This window comes from Branchiostoma belcheri, unplaced genomic scaffold, assembly GCF_001625305.1.
Source record: "Branchiostoma belcheri isolate BF01 breed outbred unplaced genomic scaffold, Haploidv18h27 scaffold131, whole genome shotgun sequence".
NCBI classification, from domain to species: Eukaryota; Metazoa; Chordata; class Leptocardii; order Amphioxiformes; family Branchiostomatidae; genus Branchiostoma; species Branchiostoma belcheri.
Window position 1 is genome coordinate 543,991 of NW_017802725.1, and position 17,754 is coordinate 561,744.

General features: G+C 43.6%; 3 protein-coding genes across 3 annotated transcripts in view; all 3 read left to right on the top strand.

Annotated features, from left to right (window-relative positions):
* Nucleotides 1–393: 393 nt before the first annotated feature.
* Nucleotides 394–6,368, top strand: LOC109464055 (pollen-specific leucine-rich repeat extensin-like protein 2). Its single transcript, XM_019760978.1, has 6 exons — nt 394–574; nt 3,524–4,225; nt 4,548–4,653; nt 5,202–5,352; nt 5,872–5,993; nt 6,336–6,368. The coding sequence occupies exons 2-6, from the start codon at nt 3,561–3,563 to the stop codon at nt 6,366–6,368; spliced, it is 1,077 nt and encodes a 358-aa protein (XP_019616537.1). The 5' UTR covers nt 394–574; nt 3,524–3,560.
* A 629-nt stretch (nt 6,369–6,997) lies between these two features.
* Nucleotides 6,998–12,614, top strand: LOC109464056 (myosin-9-like). Its single transcript, XM_019760979.1, has 6 exons — nt 6,998–9,837; nt 10,249–10,328; nt 10,705–10,810; nt 11,303–11,419; nt 11,612–12,287; nt 12,577–12,614. The coding sequence occupies exons 1-6, from the start codon at nt 7,273–7,275 to the stop codon at nt 12,612–12,614; spliced, it is 3,582 nt and encodes a 1,193-aa protein (XP_019616538.1). The 5' UTR covers nt 6,998–7,272.
* Nucleotides 12,615–13,476: 862 nt separating this feature from the next.
* LOC109464057 (probable GPI-anchored adhesin-like protein PGA18) overlaps nt 13,477–17,754 on the top strand; it is a 6,955-nt gene continuing 2,677 nt past the window's right edge. Inside the window, exons 1-5 of the mRNA XM_019760980.1 lie at nt 13,477–13,482; nt 14,795–15,223; nt 15,570–15,685; nt 16,559–16,967; nt 17,339–17,521. Of these exons, the coding sequence (XP_019616539.1) occupies nt 13,477–13,482; nt 14,795–15,223; nt 15,570–15,685; nt 16,559–16,967; nt 17,339–17,521 (1,143 nt within the window). The remainder of the gene's footprint in view (nt 13,483–14,794; nt 15,224–15,569; nt 15,686–16,558; nt 16,968–17,338; nt 17,522–17,754) is intronic.

The following is a 17,754-nucleotide window of genomic DNA, read 5'->3' on the forward strand; positions in this document are numbered from 1 at the left end:
TGAAACAATCTGTCACAACACCGAATAGGAAGCGTAATCTGCTACAAAACATCCAAAACACTGTTTTGGACAATTTATTCATCAAAATCCCAACACGAAGAAAAATAAATCGGAACTTAAAAGAAATACCGAAGCTCACGAATGCAAAGTACTTGTAACATTTTTGGCGCCAAATTCCCCATATGGATTTTAGGTGTTAGTTTCAGTCTGGCGGATTGATACATACTAACCAAATCACTTGACGTGAAACTGGGATCAGAAATCATTTTTATTGGAAATTTATCATTGTTGATTACGGTATTTAGTGCAATATTGACATTTTTGGTGGCTAAAATTTGTCAAAAGTCTGACTAAGTCCGTAATATTTCTTCAAGTTCTGAACTACTTTGTGTACGCGCATGAATAGGAGAGTACTGCGGTCGAAACAGCTGGGTTGAGAGTCGCTGTACATATTTTCAGTGTCTCCTCGACATTTGGTGAAACTTTATGTCGTTTCCGGCCAAGCAAACTCTTCCTTTCCTCGCTACTGTGGCCCAACAAGTTGGAAACCAGACACTGGAAGACTGTACACGAGGTAAACGGTTTGAACAACTTCTATAAAGCTTATTTACTTGGTGAATTATGTGGGAAAATGATGATGCCGAAAAGTTTGTGGTCCATGCCTTGCAAAAATGTGTTCAGAAGTATCTCTCCATGCCCCAAAGTCGAAAGATTGAATCTTTCGATGAAATTCTCTTAGAACCAAATGTGTGTTCTTGATCCCAGTGAACTTCTTATCAAATATCGTGCCACATGGCACAAGTTACGGCGTGCAAAACTGACGCCTTTGTGGCCTTTGTGACCCCGAAAACTTTTCAGTAGGCGTGAAAAAATGCCTTTTCCGCCACAGATGTTGTGCCACCAAAACTAGAAGCTAACGCTCTAGTTTTGCAGATCTAGTTTTCTTGCCAACGATAGGTAGGAAATCGTTCTAGATCCGCATACATGTACTAGCACATCTAACTAAAATTTGATCGGTTTGCAAATTTCTTTTAATGTTTGAACTGTTGTTTAAAAAAAAAAGCCCCCCCTCCCCCTCCCCCTCATGAGAAAATCATATACCTCCTTGGGAAAATATAACCTTGGCTTTTCGCTTCGTCGTTATACTTCGGGAATTTCTACTCGCACATGTATTTCCCTTTGGAAGTTTTCCTTTTCAAACAACTCCGAAATCAAGGAGACTTATCCTCCTTGTCAAAAAAAAGTCATTTGTCTTCACGCCTACGTGACATTTGATACTTTTCTCAAGGGTTTGGGTGATTTATTATTCTGCACGAAAAGAAAATTCACTATGGGAGTACTAGCCTCTACCAGGCTTCGGGAGGCGGCTAGAAATCAGCCAAATAGAGATAACATGACAAGGGAGTTTGTCCCTTGAGAGAACAGTTTCGCAGCCTCTTGAAGCCTGGTAGAGGCTATGTGGAAAATGTCACATAATTTTCGCCACCTCAACATACTAGTATGTGCTTTTCTTTCCATATGTAGAATTTGTCTAGCCTCTACCAGGCACCGCGGATCGCTGGAAAAATCGTCTATGGCCCGGGATCTTCTCTGGTATATTATCCCTTTATTTCGGCCAATTTCTACTATTTTTCCAGTGATCCGCGGTGCCTGGTAGTAGAGGCTAACCTCAACATATGTGCTTTTCTTTTCATATGTAAATTTTGCCATGTTACAATGTTCATGACATCGAATTCATTCTCACTCTATTGGAATCCTATCTATTGTCATTTTATCAATGGAGGCTTTTCATTGACAAGATAACAATTATAATTTGAATGCCAGGCATTTGTTGGCATTCATGTTGGCAGCAAACAACATGGCACATTTAGCCTGGCCTCCTCCAGGCCTTTCTACTGGAATACAGATCATAGAATTTGGCACTGAAAAAAAGAGTAAAATTGGCCAAGGGAGTCTGGCTGCGGGGAGGTATAGTTTCTTTCCTCTCACTGCGCGGCCAGTTAAACCTACAAGACGGCCAAACTCCCCTGGCAAATATTCTCCTATAGCCAGCGTAGTTAGTCTGGTAGAGACTACAAAGCCTATTGGGAGCAGACCATAATTTGAAGCTAACAAGGCTGGACTCCAGGCTATGGCACATTAGCCAATAATAATCTCCAAGCCGATCTTTTGTTGGCTGTGATTTAGTGTAACTGCAAGACAGTAGCAAATAGGCATGACAGTATCCAAATGGCTGGCAGAAAAATAGTAAGGACATTATGTATAATAATAATTATGTAATAATAATGTCCTTGGAAATAGATACCAGTTTTCTTTCAGTACCAAAGAAAGAGAGAAAAGAAAGATAGAAAGCCCTGTTAAATTATACCTGTTAGGTACACCCAGGTTTTACTGAGTTTCAATATCTATGAGTTCTTTTGCTACGTTGTTACCAGACTAATTTTCGTAACCATAGTAACAGTAGACTCAGCGATGTCAGTAATTACCAACAACAAACACATGCCATGGATGCCAGTTTTCCTTCTGTGTGAAAAATCAAAGGTTTCATTATGAGGCCACACCAATTTAATTTGTTGGTTCTCGGATTCACCTCTTCATTTTTTTCTGATTTGCAAAAAAAAAAAAAAGATTCTGGTCCTGAATCAACTCAAATATGCTCATATTTTGCCCCCAACAGTTGAGGAATGTCCTTTTCTTGCTAGTTGTTACAGTTTTTCCATCTATCAATGCAGTGGTTTGATTAAAAGTTCAAAATTCAATGTTTAAATATTAACTCAGCCTTTTGTGTTGACTTCATGGCTCCTATCATAGAATTTGGGGCTATAATAGGATGCCTAGACCTCTTTTTATTTTTTTATTTTCTCGCCCTGTCACTTCACATTTTTTCTGAAAAAATCAGAGAACCAACAAATCAAATTGGTGTGGCCTAAACAGCACAGTTTAAACTCAGTGCCTGCTTGATTTGCGTGTACGTGTTTGCGGTCTAGCCATATCTTTGGGCATCTTTGAAAGACATGTAAACAGCCTTTACTATGCTTTATGTGTAACAGTCTAGTACCTGGGATTTTGTACAGTTTTTGTATTTGTGTTTGTATTACAGTGTTTATTTGCACAGGAAGTAGAATCTATGCCAGCTTGGACTCACTGTAACTTAGTGTAAGGTTAAATTGTTTGATCCGCTCACACGGGGAAGGACCCTTCATCCTGTTGTTTAGTGTATAATGGGATCTTTAATGGGGGCCCCGCATGCCCTTATCCGTAGAGCGTAATCGGCCGTTTTAATTCTACGTAGAGCGTAGACGGACCGCTCTAATTCAACGTAGAGCGTAATTGGTGCCTTTTGTGTAGAGCGTATTCGCCGCTTTAATTCTACGTAATGCATTCTAGCCACTTGGAATTTACAGTTAAGCGTAATCGAGAGGTGAATTAGATGAAAGATAGATGTGTGGAGGGATGTAGAGAATTGCAATGTTTGCCTTGAACTTCTTTTGATTTTAACTTTATCTTTTTTTCTTCCCTGCAGGTCTAGAGGATCAGTCCAGAGGCGCGTTGCTCCGTCCATGATCGGCTTTGGACATCGTCAAGTATCCAGCGGGAATCCGCAAACTTTCGCAAGGCCCCCCACCCAGCACCTCCTGCCGCCTGCTCAATGTGCAAGGCCCCCTAACCACCCCGTTAATTACCTACCGCAGCCCCACTTCGTGGTGCCAACGTGCGCTGCCATGGAGCCGCGAATCCCCCTAACGTACACCCGCCCCTTTCGTCCCGTGACCTACCAACCCTTTGTCATGCCTGTGCAGCACCCCCCTCCAAACCGCTACCCCCCTCCCATGCAGCAGCAGCAACAGAGTTATCCCCCCCAGTCTGGCCAGTTCGTACCCCCCTCCAGTGTACCACCCCCTGCTTCATACCAGCCTCAGCAGTACCCCAAAGCTTCAGCCTATGCTAAGTCCCAGCCCCAGTACCCCAACACTTCTAACCAGCAGTACCCCAACACTTCTAACCAGCAGTACCCCAACACTTCTAGCCAGCAGTACCCCAACACTTCTAACCAGCAGTACCCCAACACTTCTAACCAGCAGTACCCCAACACTTCTAACCAGCAGTACCACAACACGTCTGCTTACGCTGAACCTGACCGTACTAACGGACAGACTGTAGCTAACTGGGCTGGCTGGCAGGGCGAGGGGTGGGAAATAACAGAGCTGAGGAGAAGTCTGTACAGGTAGGCTGCAGATTTGGTTTGTGTTAGATGCAGAATGTACAGTGAGTGAATGTGCAAAACCTGGATTTTTCATGGTGTCGGTCATGATTGGTCAACGTTGCAGCTGAATTGCAGACCATGTTTTTTTCCCAACACAACATTTGAAAACTATAGACGGAATGTCCTACACGCTTTTTTCAAGTTAGATGAGCTAGTCAGTGTATTTGATTTTAGCGGTAATTTGTTCCAAAGGTAGATTGCCCTGTACTGAAAGGTTCTCGTTTTGCTGTTTGTTTTTGGTTTTGGTAGCCTGCATTTTTCTCTCTCCTGTCTCCCCTTACAGAGAGTTTGGGACCCTGTTGACCGTCCATGGTCCCCTTGGTGAGAGGGACCAGCCTGTGTTAGGACTGTTCATGGGGATGCCAACAGAGGCTAGGCAGCTCATTAAGGTAAAACTAGATTCTTGATTTGGATACGGGAGTTTTCTTCTACACAACCAACCAACCTACTCGCTGCTATATGTAGCCAATGTAGGCTAGGTGGCGCCACCAGCATTGGCTCCATATAGGCTCAAGAAGCAGAACTCCAGTCTGAAGCTCTTAGACCGAAACGTCAGCAAGGTAACTATCTTGATTGTGTAAAAGAAAACTCCCGTATCCTACACTCTACCAACCTGATGAAACTATTTTCGGTAGATTCCTGATTCCAGTAATCTAACTTGGTGTATTTCCTCTAGATCTGTTCACAACCTACGATTATGGATTTTCCCACTGGCACCCTGCCAGCTTCTATGGCCCAATTTCCTGTATCTGACCTTTGTGGTCTGCAATTTAGAATAATTCTGTAGAAGCCATGGAAGCCCCTGCCATACCGCAAAGTATTTCATGGTACGACCTGGTCTGGGACACTGTTATCCAAGATTATCACAGCCTGGTTATGATATAATTAGTTGTGAATTATGCCTAGCTAAAGGTCCAAACATTGTTCTATTATACAGGAGTGTGGTGGAGTGAAGGCCTTCCTGCTCCAGAGCCGGATGTTCCATGAGGATGGGGGGAAGATTTTCCTGTTGGACAATCCGCCACCCCCGCCCATGCAGGTGGTTTCCTCTACAGACAGTGGGCAGGGAAGCTGGGAGGGGAATAGAGGTAAGAAGCTGTTCCAAAACCCTCGTGTTCAAGCCTTCAGTTCATGCATGTGTAGGAAATATGTGTGGCAAACACCTCTATATACAGAAAGTATGCATTTTTTAGTGTCTTTGTCGAACAAGTTTTGTTGCTCCTTACGACCTTAGTCAGATTGGATGTAGCCTTTAATTGTATTTTTTGTACTGCAATCTCCAAGCAGATCAATCAAGTTATCAGAGCAGTATCCATTTGGCTGGCTTAAAAATAGAAAGCCTGATAAAATTGCCTAAAACTTTTCCTCCCTCTTTTTCTCTTATATAGCTGCAGTAGGCTCACAAAGAACCAGATGAAATGCAGGAATGTCAGAGTGTCTAATGCACTGCTGTATTTTCTTGGTAACAGGTGGCAGATCTTGGTACAACTGTTTGTTTGTTAGCTTTTGCTGCAATGAGACATTAAGACACAAACACAGCATGAGAGTGTAGCAGCCAGTAGAGGGACTTTTTGAAGGTCCACGTTTTAACACTGTGTATTTGATAGTCTCCTCCAGGCCTGCCAGTGGCATCAACCCCAACGCTGTGGAGTTTGTTCCCAGTGAGTGCTCCTTCAGCGAGGCTAGCTCTGACGACGTGTTCGTGGAAGGTTCAGAAGAGACGGGTAAAGTTTGTTTGTTTGTTTGAACCATTTTTTTATTCAAATTGGCCTGCAAGCCGCTTTTCATTGATGTATGTAGGTAAAGTTTACTTGTTTGTTTTGTGTAACTGGTGTGTTTAGGTGTAACACACCAGTTTTGTACAGTAAGTACAAGGTCTTATGAAGCAAGCTTAAACTGTAATATTCAACACAATAAGTTGGACTCACCCAAATTTTCAACTGTACAACTGCAGTCTTTGTCAAGGAATGAGCAAGTCGAAAATTGTACAGTTGAAAATCTGGGTAAGTCCAATTTATTGTGTTGGATATTACAGTTTAAACTTGCTTCATAATGATTTCTACCAACACAGATGAACTTTCAAGAGAAGTACAAGATCTGTTAGAGGACTGTAAGGTTTGTTCCACTCACACCGAGAAGGACCCCTACTTTTTTTCGATAAGTGCAGTGAGATCTTTAACATGCTCAATGTGTTGCTGTCCTCAAACAAGGGACTTCTGGCTTTAAGTCCCATAGGAGAAGGATGTCCTTATCTAAAGCTGCTCATTTTCAAACACAAAATATGGGTACAGTGTAAGGCGAAGCATTGTAAAATACTTAGTTACACTAATATCATACAATCTACGTACAGATTCTAATCTCCACAATATGGCACAAGGCACAGTGTAGAGTTTTGTCAACTATCCAGCTACCTTGTACATTTTGTTAAAATTGTTCATTCATTTTATTACATGTATGTTGATTATTCCTTTATGCTCATTTCCTACCACATAGGATCTACCTCAGAATCTGCCTTCAAGGAGATCGCGTCAGCTTACGGCATCAAAGTGACCCGGCCTGAAGACTACAGCCTGGAGGACTTCCACAGCTTAGAGGACGTTGACCTCCCAGAGGAATATAAGGACAATGGAGAGGAATACAAGTCTGCTGAGGATATTGTTGGGGGTGGAAACTCTGAGCAAATGGAAGAAATAGTTCAAACAGCAACGCCACAAAATCCAGATCCCAGCATACAGTTAGATCACCACCAAGAGCAACTGGACTCTGTGAAAGGTAGTGAGTTAGTAGTAGAGTGTGTCCCTGGAGAGTCTTGGATTGTGGAGGATGAGCTTGTGGAAGAAATAGCAACGTCACAAAATCCAGAAGCTGGCACACAGTTAGATCACCACCTAGAGCAACTGGACTTTGTGAAAGATAGTGAGTTAGTAGTAGAGTGCGTACCCGGAGAGTCTTGGAGTGTGGAGGATGGGCTGGACACAGGCAGAAAGTGTGACACGGATCAAAAAACGATGGCCTCCGGTGATACCATCGCAAAGATGTGCAAGTTGCAAGAGTTGGTTAGATCTGAGGATTTGCACACTGACTCTAAGTCTCACCTGTATTCAGAAGCTGCAGACAAAGATTCAAGCAACCAGATCACTTGTAATGGCGCAGTCGCTTCGCCACAAACAGAGGATAAGGCAAACGTTCCTGAAAGTATCACCCAAGAGGATGGACTAAATGATGAGGAGACAGGCATCACTGAAGATGGCCCTTGTTCCTGTGGGGCGACTGTTGCCTTCCCCACCTTTCACGAAGGTACGGCTACAGTCGAGCAATCCTTGGACAGAATCTTTCAGAACTGGGAGTTCGATAAGGATGGCAACATTGTTGATCCTCAGGAACACTCAGGTGAATCTTGTTGCCAGGCGAACTTTAACGAGAACAACAACAATGTGGACCAGCAGTCTCTCACTGCTGAGCAGCTCAACCAAAAATATGTCGCTGATCTCCGTGAGTACGTAGGCGCCCTTCATGGTGTGTTGGGAACTATTGTGGAGAACGTCCCTCAAGACAAGTTAGAAACTGCCCTGAAAGACTTTGCAAGCAGTGCGCCTCAAGAAACGTTAGATGCTGTGAAGAAGGAGCTTGCAGGGTATGATCTTCAACACAAGTTGGAAACCGCAATGAAAGACGTTGCAAAGAGTACACCTCTAGAAGAGTTAGAAACAGCAAAGGACTTAGAACTTTCAAATAGTGCCCTTGAGAAAGAGATAGAAACAACAAAGAAAGAAATCCAGCAACTTCAGGAGAAAAAAACTGCCCTTCGAGAAGAAGTGTTAGAAATGAGAAAGACAAATTATGACCTTCAAGACAAGTTAGAAACTTCAAGACAAGTTAGAAACAAGTTTAAAAAGTTAGAAACAGCGAAGGAAGAAATCCATCCATGTCAGAAGGAAGCAACTGCCCTTCGAGAAGAAGTGTTAGAAGAACAAAAAGAGATAGAAATGAGAAAGACAGAACTTGTAAAGTATGACCTTCAAGACAAGTTAGAAGCAGCGAAGGAAGAAATCCATCCATGTCAGAAGGAAGCAACTGCCCCTCGAGAAGAGTTAGAAGAACAAGAAGAGTTAGAAGAAGACGACTTAGAAGAAGAAGAAGACTTAGTGTCAGAAATGACAAAGACCGAACTTGCAAAGTATGCCCTTCAAGAAATGTTAGAATCTGTAAAGAAGGAGCTTGCAGGAAAGTATGACTTCCAAGAAGAGTTTGAAACTGCAGTGAAAGCACTTGGAAACAGCGTCCCTCAAGAAGAGTTAAAAACTGCAAGGAAAGAAATCCACCAACTTCAGGAGAATGTAACAGCACTTCAAGATGAGTTAGAGACTGCAAAGACAGAACTGAAAACCAAGGAGTCAGATAGAGAGCAAGCTCAGCTGCAGTTAGCAGATGTTGAGAAAGAGATGACAGAGAAACTAACTAACATTCAAAAGGAGTTAAAAACTGCAAAGAAAGACCTGGCAACCCAGGAATCGGCTAGAGAGAAAGCTCTCTCGCAGCTTGAAGCTGCTAATCAACTTATGACAAGAAGAATACAGTTTACTGACACACTGCAGGAAAAAGTTACAAGTCTTGAAGAGGAGTTAGAAACAGCGAAGAAAGAAGTTGCAAAGATTGGCCTTCACGGAGAGTTAGAAGCTGCGAAAAAAGAACTTACAAAGAACGCCCTCCAATTCAGGAAGGATGAAATCCACCAGCTTCAGAAGAAAGTAACGTCCCTTGAGGAGGAGCTAGAAACTGCAAAGAAGGAGCTCGAGACAAAAGGGTCTGCCACAGAACAAGCCCAGTTGCACCTTGATGCTGTGGAAAAGGAACTGACAGAGAGAGTAACTGCCCTTCAAGAGGAGTTGGACACGGCAAAGAAAGAACTTGAAACCAAGGAGTCAGCTAGAGAACAATCTGACGGGCAGCTTGCAGCTCCTGATATGGTACTGAATACGAGACTGCAGAATGAACTTGAGGTAAAAGTTACAGCCCTTGAAGACCAGTTAGAAACTGCAAAGCAAGAACTGGAGACCAAGGAGTCGGCTAGAGAACACGCTCACTTGCAGCTTGAAGCCGTCAACAAGGTGCTGACAACAAGACTGCAGCATGCCGACATACTTCAGGAAAAAGTAGCAGCCCTGGAAGAGGAGTTAGTATCTACTAAGAAAGAACTTGGGAAGCCTTGTCTTCACGAAGAGTTAGAAGCTGTGAAGAAAGAGCTCGCAAACAGCACCCTCCAAGAACTGTTAGAAAATGCAAGGAAGGAAATCAGTCAACTACAGAACAAAGTAACTGCCCTGCAAGAGGAGTTAAACACTGCCAAGAAAGAACTGAAAACAAAGGAGACTGCACACTTGCAGCAAACAGTTGTTGAGAAGGGACTGACAGAAAAACTGCAGGAAGCTGAAACTCGGCTGCAGAATTCCCTGCAGCAGGAGGAAGAGTTGAAAGAGCGACTGCAGCAGGTTGAAACTCAGCTGCAGAAAAACCAGGATGTCGCAGAAGAGTTGAAGAAGGCTCAGGAGCGGGCAATGCAAGCAGAACTTCAGGTGTTAATTTTTAACCAGCCTGTTTTTAATCATTTTGCTAAGTAAAAGTGTGTAGAGGAATCCTTTAATAATTTATGTATCAGATAAGATATATTTTTAAGTCTATGACTGTCATATTGTTGCTGAATTTAAATCTTTATTGTATTACTTGTTTAAGATTTAGAAGTTAGCTCCCATTTCAGATTTAAGCTCAGAAGAGCAGCAAGATCTGTAATTAGGGTTTGTTTTATATGGTGCACCCAAATTATTTTTTGTGCACCTTACTGTTTAGGTTGGGTGCACCAGTGCACCTATTGCAAAAATGAATTTCAAGCCCTGTTATGTATGTATGTATGTATGTATGTCAGAACACACAATTCAGCCTGTGGGTTGCCAGTTGTTCACTTGCAATAAACCAAACTGTGAACCAAACTTCAGGTGTTAAACTTCACGTTCCGGTGGTGTCGCTCGGAGCTGGAGGATCAGTACAGGGAGGGAGAGAAGATGTACAGGTTTGTTTCATTCTCTTCTTCTTCTTCTCCAAACAAATAAGGTCAATGACCTGCACCAGATGTTTGTCACCATGGTAACTAGTGTTCAGTTACATCACGTTGCAATTTGATAGCAGGAGGGATTTAGACTTCTGTCACCATATATATGAACGTGTTTGAGTAGTTAAAAATCCATTAGATTAGACACATCATTCTAATCTATTCTTCCTGGAGTCACAACCCCTGCAATTAAATGTGCAAAGATTGAGTGTAACAAGTCGTTCGGTGTGATATATCTAGCTGCTGCCATTGCGCATGCCTGCGAAGCTGGTGTGTTACGCTGAAGGCAGTTATACCGGCTATACAGATACAGATACAGATGTGTGTTTTTGTCCAGGTTCTACACAGAGAGGTGCAAGCTGTGGGACAGAAGGCTGGAGAAGTTCTGCTGCGACTGGCAGGACTACACCAGCGACATCCTCAAACAGATCACGACTCTGCAGGTTTGTACCGATCAGATGATACAGGAGGCATAGGAAAAAAAATGTTGTGTTTCCTGTTTCCCGACCGACCCTAGAAAAACCTGCCGACCCTAGACTTCTAGAATATAAAAATATTGTCTACAACAGGCAAATATGTGATGCAACGTTGACCAAAAATACAACAAAAATCGTGAAAAATGGGTGTTGAACACACCTCTCTGTCAGACCAACAGACTGAAATAATCAATCTATCTATGTTAAACGAAGAGTCTTTAGTAGGTAATTAATCTTTTAATGTCAATTTGTTGTATATAAAAATTAAGAATTTACTGATGAGGATATTTTTAAACTGTAAATACCCATATTTTGTGTATTATAAAGCGAGCTCAATGGTGTGTAAATACTAACGCAATTCAGACTTTTGTCTGCTATGACAATGTGGTATTTGAAATAAAGTTTCAAAGTTGTTGAGCTCAGGCTCATCCTTAATGTTGTTTTTTTACCCTTTAACAGCTGCTGTACTCCAGCCACGTCCAGAAGCTCCAGGCCGGGGGTCAGTTGTCCGACCTCCCGCCGCTCAGCCTGGTCAGGCCACAGATGCCGCGTCTCCCAGACCTGACTGCTGACATGGTGAGTCCGCAGGGGATTGTGATCTCCTGAACCATGCTTTATCCAAAATCATGCCTTATCCAGCACCATGATCATGCACAGTCCACACATATCCATGTGCGGTGTAAATTAGCTATAATTCACTTATGATTGTCTGCTACGTGATGATAATACTTGTAATAAAGTTCTTTGTCCTTTTTTTGTTGACCTCAGCTGACCTCTCCAGACAGCTACAAGCTCCACCTTGTTCCCCTCCTGCCTGTCGTAAAGCCACCAGGCAACGACTCGACCAGCCCAAATTCACCAACCCTACCTACCGGCAACGTGGACTGGTCCTGCCTCAACCCTCACAGGGAGTCCCAGTTGAACGTCTTTGCTCCAGAATGGAAAGAGAGTCCCAGTCCTGCCACCAGTCCGAAAGAGACAGGGAGCAAAATCCAACCTAAGCAGTCAGACCAACACAGCAGCTTAGTGCCATCATCAAACTCCAAAAGCTGCACAACTACGCAAAACAGCAAGTCTTCAGCTCAGGACAACGCAACGTCCCAGGGCAACAGAAGTCCTAGTGACAACTTTCAAGTTCAACCGCTGCCAAAAGCCAAAAGCGCAGCAACTCAAAACAGCAACTCTCCAAATCAGGACAGCTCAACTCCTCAGTGCAAGAGAAGTCCTGACAATGACAACTTTCAAGTTCAACCGTTGCCAAAAGCCAAAAGCTCAGCAACTCAAAACAGCAACTCTCCAAATCAGGACAGCTCAACTCCCCAAGGCAAAAGAAGTCCTGATACTGACATTCTAGTTCAACCGGCACCAAAAGCCAAAGTTTCGGAGGAGAAACAGAGGCTTCGGCTGCCTTCCAGGATCTCGAAAGCTGCCTCTGTTTCTTCAGGTATAGTCTTTTTCTGTCTTTTTTTTTTTACCACGCAATCAATTTTTTAAATACAATCATTGTACACAAAAGGCATTTGACAGGGACAACTTTGCTCATCTACAGTTTATGGTACATGTACACATCATTGTAAAATATTTGGCAACCAAAGTCAAGTTTAAAACTAGCAACAGTCAACCAACAATCCTGGTACATGCAAGCTACAAATGGTCACTTCATCATTATCAGTATAAGAGGTGCAGTGTATGATCTTAGTATATAATAACAATAATATTATAACATACTGCAGCTCTTATACTGGCTGTTGATGTTATTGGTTTTTGTTAAATGCCTTCATTTTGGTCTAATTACAATTACAGGTGGAGTGACAAAGAGGAGAACACGTACGGAGTCTGGCAATAGCTGTAGTTCGAACGTGACTGAAGCGAGTGTTGCATCACAGGCCAGCTCTTCTGGGCCACCTGGACTTGTCAACCTGCAGGTTAGAGTAGTTCTCTCTTTCTCTTTATTTGCTTCCAGTACTGTTTAGCCTAATTAGATACATGTAAAATGACTTCACACAGTGGTCGAAATACTTTTTTTCTGTGCTCTGCAAAATTGCAGAAGAGTCAAAATTCTGTTCTGCAATTTGGAAATACTTTCTGCAAATACACAAGCCTCTATACTACAATCTTGCAAGTTTATAAGCATGAACTATTGATTGATATGCAAATTAGTGAAGACAAATCAAGACAAGGTTGATGTAAATTAGTGAAGAAGCTCCTGTTGTTTCAGAACAGGAGCTTAAGTGTTGTCTGTCCTTGGGGCCAAGAGCACCAAATCCCAAGTGCCAATTTTTCCTGCTGCAAAATTGCAGATTGTATAAATTTTTCTTCTGCAATCTTGAAACTCTATCTGCAGACTGCAGACAGGTATTTCGAACACTGTCACATGTACATGGACTATACGAAATGAAAAGACACAAATTACAAGTATGAGTGTTAAAAGAATAGCTTTGGAATCTCAGATTTCTTGTTTGCAATTTTTTTCTTCCCACCAGGAACCCATGTTGGCCCACTCATCACCTAAGAAGTCTCCAACGCCTTCAAAGACGAGCCCGGAACCCGGTAAAACCGTCGTCGGTCATAAATATTCCCTCCAGCCAGAAACCAGCCAGTCTGGCTCCTCTGGGCCACCAGGACTTGTCAACATGCAGGTGAGAGTGGTTCTTTTGACAAAATATTTATACATTAACACACAACAAAAGTTCAGCTATGCTGGGGAGCTTTCGAGACGTACTCTGTCTCTTCATCAACCCAATTCAGATCTCGTCTCGGAGTTCTCTTGTCACGTGACTTGATGGAATAATCACGTGACAAGAGTCATGTGAGAGTGGTTCTTGTCTGGTCAGCCTTATGATAACTTTCCTAATTTGTCATAGATGTAGGTCTCAGTGCTCATTTATTGTGTGTAGTTTCTGGTATTCAAGTTCTTGGAGAGTTCTTGTTCATGTGAATGTTTTTCTATTGTTCTTCTTCCAATTAGGAACCCATTTTGGCACATTCATCACCTAAGAAGTCTCCAACGGTTGCAAAGACGAGCACGGAACCATCTAAAGATTCCCTACAGCAAGGAATCAACCAATCAGGTTCAAGCAAAAACCAAAGCAACCAATCAGCCAGCACGGTGCAAGGAGCTGCAGGACAGCCTCCTCCAGGTTATCCGAATGTCGCTGGCCTCAGCCAATCAGGTTCAAGCAAAAACCAAAGCATCCAATCAGCCAGCGCGGTGCAAGGAGCTGTAGGACAGCCTCCTCCGCCAGGTTATCCGTATGTGGTTGGCCTTGGCCAATCAGCTGCCAGCTACTTTGCATCGCATCCAATGGGAGCTAAGCAACCTACTGCGTTGCCACCGGGATTTGGAGGGAGTTTGCCCTTCAATGTCCCCAAGCAGGTGTCGCTGGGAGCTGGTCTGCAGTTTATGCCAAATATTAACCAGTTCTCGTCAGCACATGCTGGTGTCTTCGAGTTTGCTGGTCACCATCACATGTCACCAAATGTAAGTATTCTTTACGTCGCTGAAGGTTGGACTAGGCAATGAGATACTCAAGAAAACACTTACTCAAGCAACTCGATAGATTTTTTCTTATCAGAGTTTTTTTGTTTCAAATTGTTGATACACACAATGGTTTGGAACATCATGAGCTTTCACTACTTATCAACTTAAATCTGGCTGCGCCGCATGCAAGCGAAGCTGGTGTGTTACGCCAAAAGGGGGTTATAGTGGCTATACAGATACAGAAATCCATACTTTTGCAAGTGCTGACAATATTTTAAGACTATATTCCACTGACTTTCAGTGAGTGTTGGATGTTATACCATGGTGAAAGTAAGTAATATTTGTCTAAAATATCTGTAACTGTATGTAACATTTAAGCAAAGACTATTCTTAAAATGGTGCAGTTCAGACATTGTTCTGCTATGCCGTTGCTAATTGCCAAATAAACACTGTATTATTTTTATCTTCAGGTGCATCCAGGTGCTTCTATCACACCTGAGCCACCTTCTTCAACACGACCAAGCAAAGAGCTGCTAAAAACACCTGCGAGTTTCTCCACGAAAACGACCTCAAACGTCGATCAGAAGACGGCTTCCTTCACCCAGGTCGTGCGACCCAAATCCACCATCTCTTCCGACAAGGCCCGGGCACTGGCGCAGCAGGCACTAACCCCGGACGCACTGGACACCCAGAACAAGTTCCAGGCCTTGGATACGGGAGCGGAGGACACCCCAGAAGTGGTTGAAGAAGACACACCAGGAGCTAAAGAAAATGGCGGCTCAGATGAAACGCTGGGAAGAGTGGCGAGTCCCATCGCACAACTGTCCAATGTGCAGGAGACCACCAAGCTGCCGGAGGTAGAGGGCAGCAACAACACTGAAGAAGAGTGGCAGTTACAGGTGAGGCAACACCTAGGGGACTCTCATAAGTGGAAATTACTGTGGCAGCTGTCTACATTACACCGATCGACTTGTTACACCTAACCCTTGAACTTCTAACTCTAGACATTGTTTAAAGCTATCTAATGACAAAGCCCTTACTGTACTTGGTGACAGCGAGTTCCACTCTGCAATTCTAGGAAAGAATGAATTCTAGAACACCTCAATCCTTGGTACTTGAAGGCATGGCTATTTCTTGTTCTCTTCTGGGTTGATATTAGGTACTTAGTAATTGGTTGTGTATAAGAATATCCTATGTTCTACCAACCTGATGAAATAATTCCTGGATGTTCCTTATCGCTCCCAGGTGAGTAAGAAGAAGAAGAAAGTCCTGTCAGCAGTGAAGGAGTCAGAAGCTCCACAGACCAGCGCTAAGGTGAAGCTCCTGGACAGACTACAGGCTGATCTCCCAGGGTACTCCAGGTCAGGGAACTACAGTCTTTTGTATCTTAGTCAAGTCAAGTCAAGTCAATCTTTATTGCACAACAATTGTAACGGGGTACCGTACAATGCATGGCAAACTCTTCAGTACTCCATATCTAGCCAGCATCTACTCTCACGTCTACAGTTACCGTATTACCTACAAGTTATATCTTATCAAGGAGCTTATGCTTATGAGATGATAAAGTATGTACTTGTATTACGTCTCCAAACCATGAGAGGTCCACTCAAAAACTTTGATACTGCCTTGCCAATTTGATACTGCCTTGCCAATTTGATACTGCCTTACCAATTTGATACTGTCTTGCCAATTTGATACTGCCTTACCAATTTGATACTGTCTTGCCAATTTGATACTGTCTTGCCAATTTGATACTGTCTTGCCAATTTGATACTGCCTTACCAATTTGATACTGCCTTGCCAATTTGATACTGCCTTACCAATTTGATACTGCCTTACCAATTTGATACTGTCTTGCCAATTTGATACTGTCTTGCCAATTTGATACTGTCTTGCCAATTTGATACTGTCTTGCCAATTTGATACTGTCTTGCCAATTTGATACTGTCTTGCCAATTTGATACTGTCTTGCCAATTTGATACTGTCTTGCCAATTTGGTATGACTTGCCAATTTAATATTGTCTTGCAGCCACCAAAAGATCTGCTTGGAGATTAGGTGTACAGAGCTTCATTCATGCATTCATTCCTTCCTTCTTACACCTGTAGGGAGCAGTTACTGGCAGCTGCTGCTGCGGTGCGCCGCGCCCAACACGGGACCCTCAGCAGCCTGCCCTTCTGTGTCATTCATTCATTCACTCATTCATTCCCTCGTTCCTTCCTTCCGTACCTGTAGGGAACAGCTACTAGCCGCTGCCGCCGCAGTGCGCCGTGCGAGACACGGGACCCTCAGCAGCCTGCCCTTCTGTGTCATCAGCTCCATGGTCCAGGCAGAACTGGTCAAAAGCCACGTCCCTAGCAACCAGACCCCGCCTGGCAACCAGACCCCACCCAGCAGCCAGGTCCAGGCCACGCCCAGCAACCAGGCCCAAGCCACGCCCGGCAACCAGGTCCAGACCCTGCCCGGAAACCAGATCCAGGCCACGCCTGGCAACCAGACCACGCCCGGCAACCAGGTCCAGGCCACGCCTGGCGACCAGGTCCAGGCCACGCCCAGCAACCAAGTCCAGGCCCCGCCCGGCGACCGGGCTACTGAAGCCACTCCACTCAGTATAGAGGCTCAGGACACAGCCTGCATCCAAGCTGTGAGAATAACTTTTCCTGTTTTTAACAACATCCAGGGTTCTCACCAGGTTTTCCCTTTGTTATAGCTTCATTCTAAAGTTACATTTTCATTTTTTGAAAGATTTATGAAGCTTCTACCCTCCAAAAAACACCCCTACACTGGTTGAAACACAGTGTAAGGGCTAAATCACAGTGTAGGGGGCCCCTACTCTCAAACAGCCTGGTGAGAACTATGAACATCTATGAGTCCCAAACTTGGTATTAATTTTATATTCTACCCAATATAACATACAGCATCCTTAGTGCCTGTGACTTTTTGACTTGTGATTGGCCTGGAGTCCGGAATTAAATTATTTTTCTGGGAGTTAAATCGCAGCTTGTTTATTTTCAGCCGACGGAAGGGAACCTGCAGCTTGCCCGTAGCCTGCTGCAGCTGAAGTACAAGACGGAAATGTGCGGAAACTTCTCCAGCAGCGGGACCTGTCCTTTTGGCGACAAGTGTCTGTACGCACACGGGCTACAGGAGCTGCGCCGCTCGCCCAAACTGACTCCCTGTCCAACCATGCAGCAGAAGGTGTGTGGAGTCAATTCATTCTTGCACCTTGCACAAACGTCATGCAATAAAGCTCTGTCTATATTCATATATTTCATGTTCTTTCTAAATAGAAGTAGATTAGCTGTTACTACTGTTAGATAATGTTACCAACTATGTAATATGTATATTTTGCCATACATTGTACCCTCTACAATTCTTCCCTCTCCTTCCACTGCCTTTTACACCCCCCCCCCAATGAGTCATGTACTCTA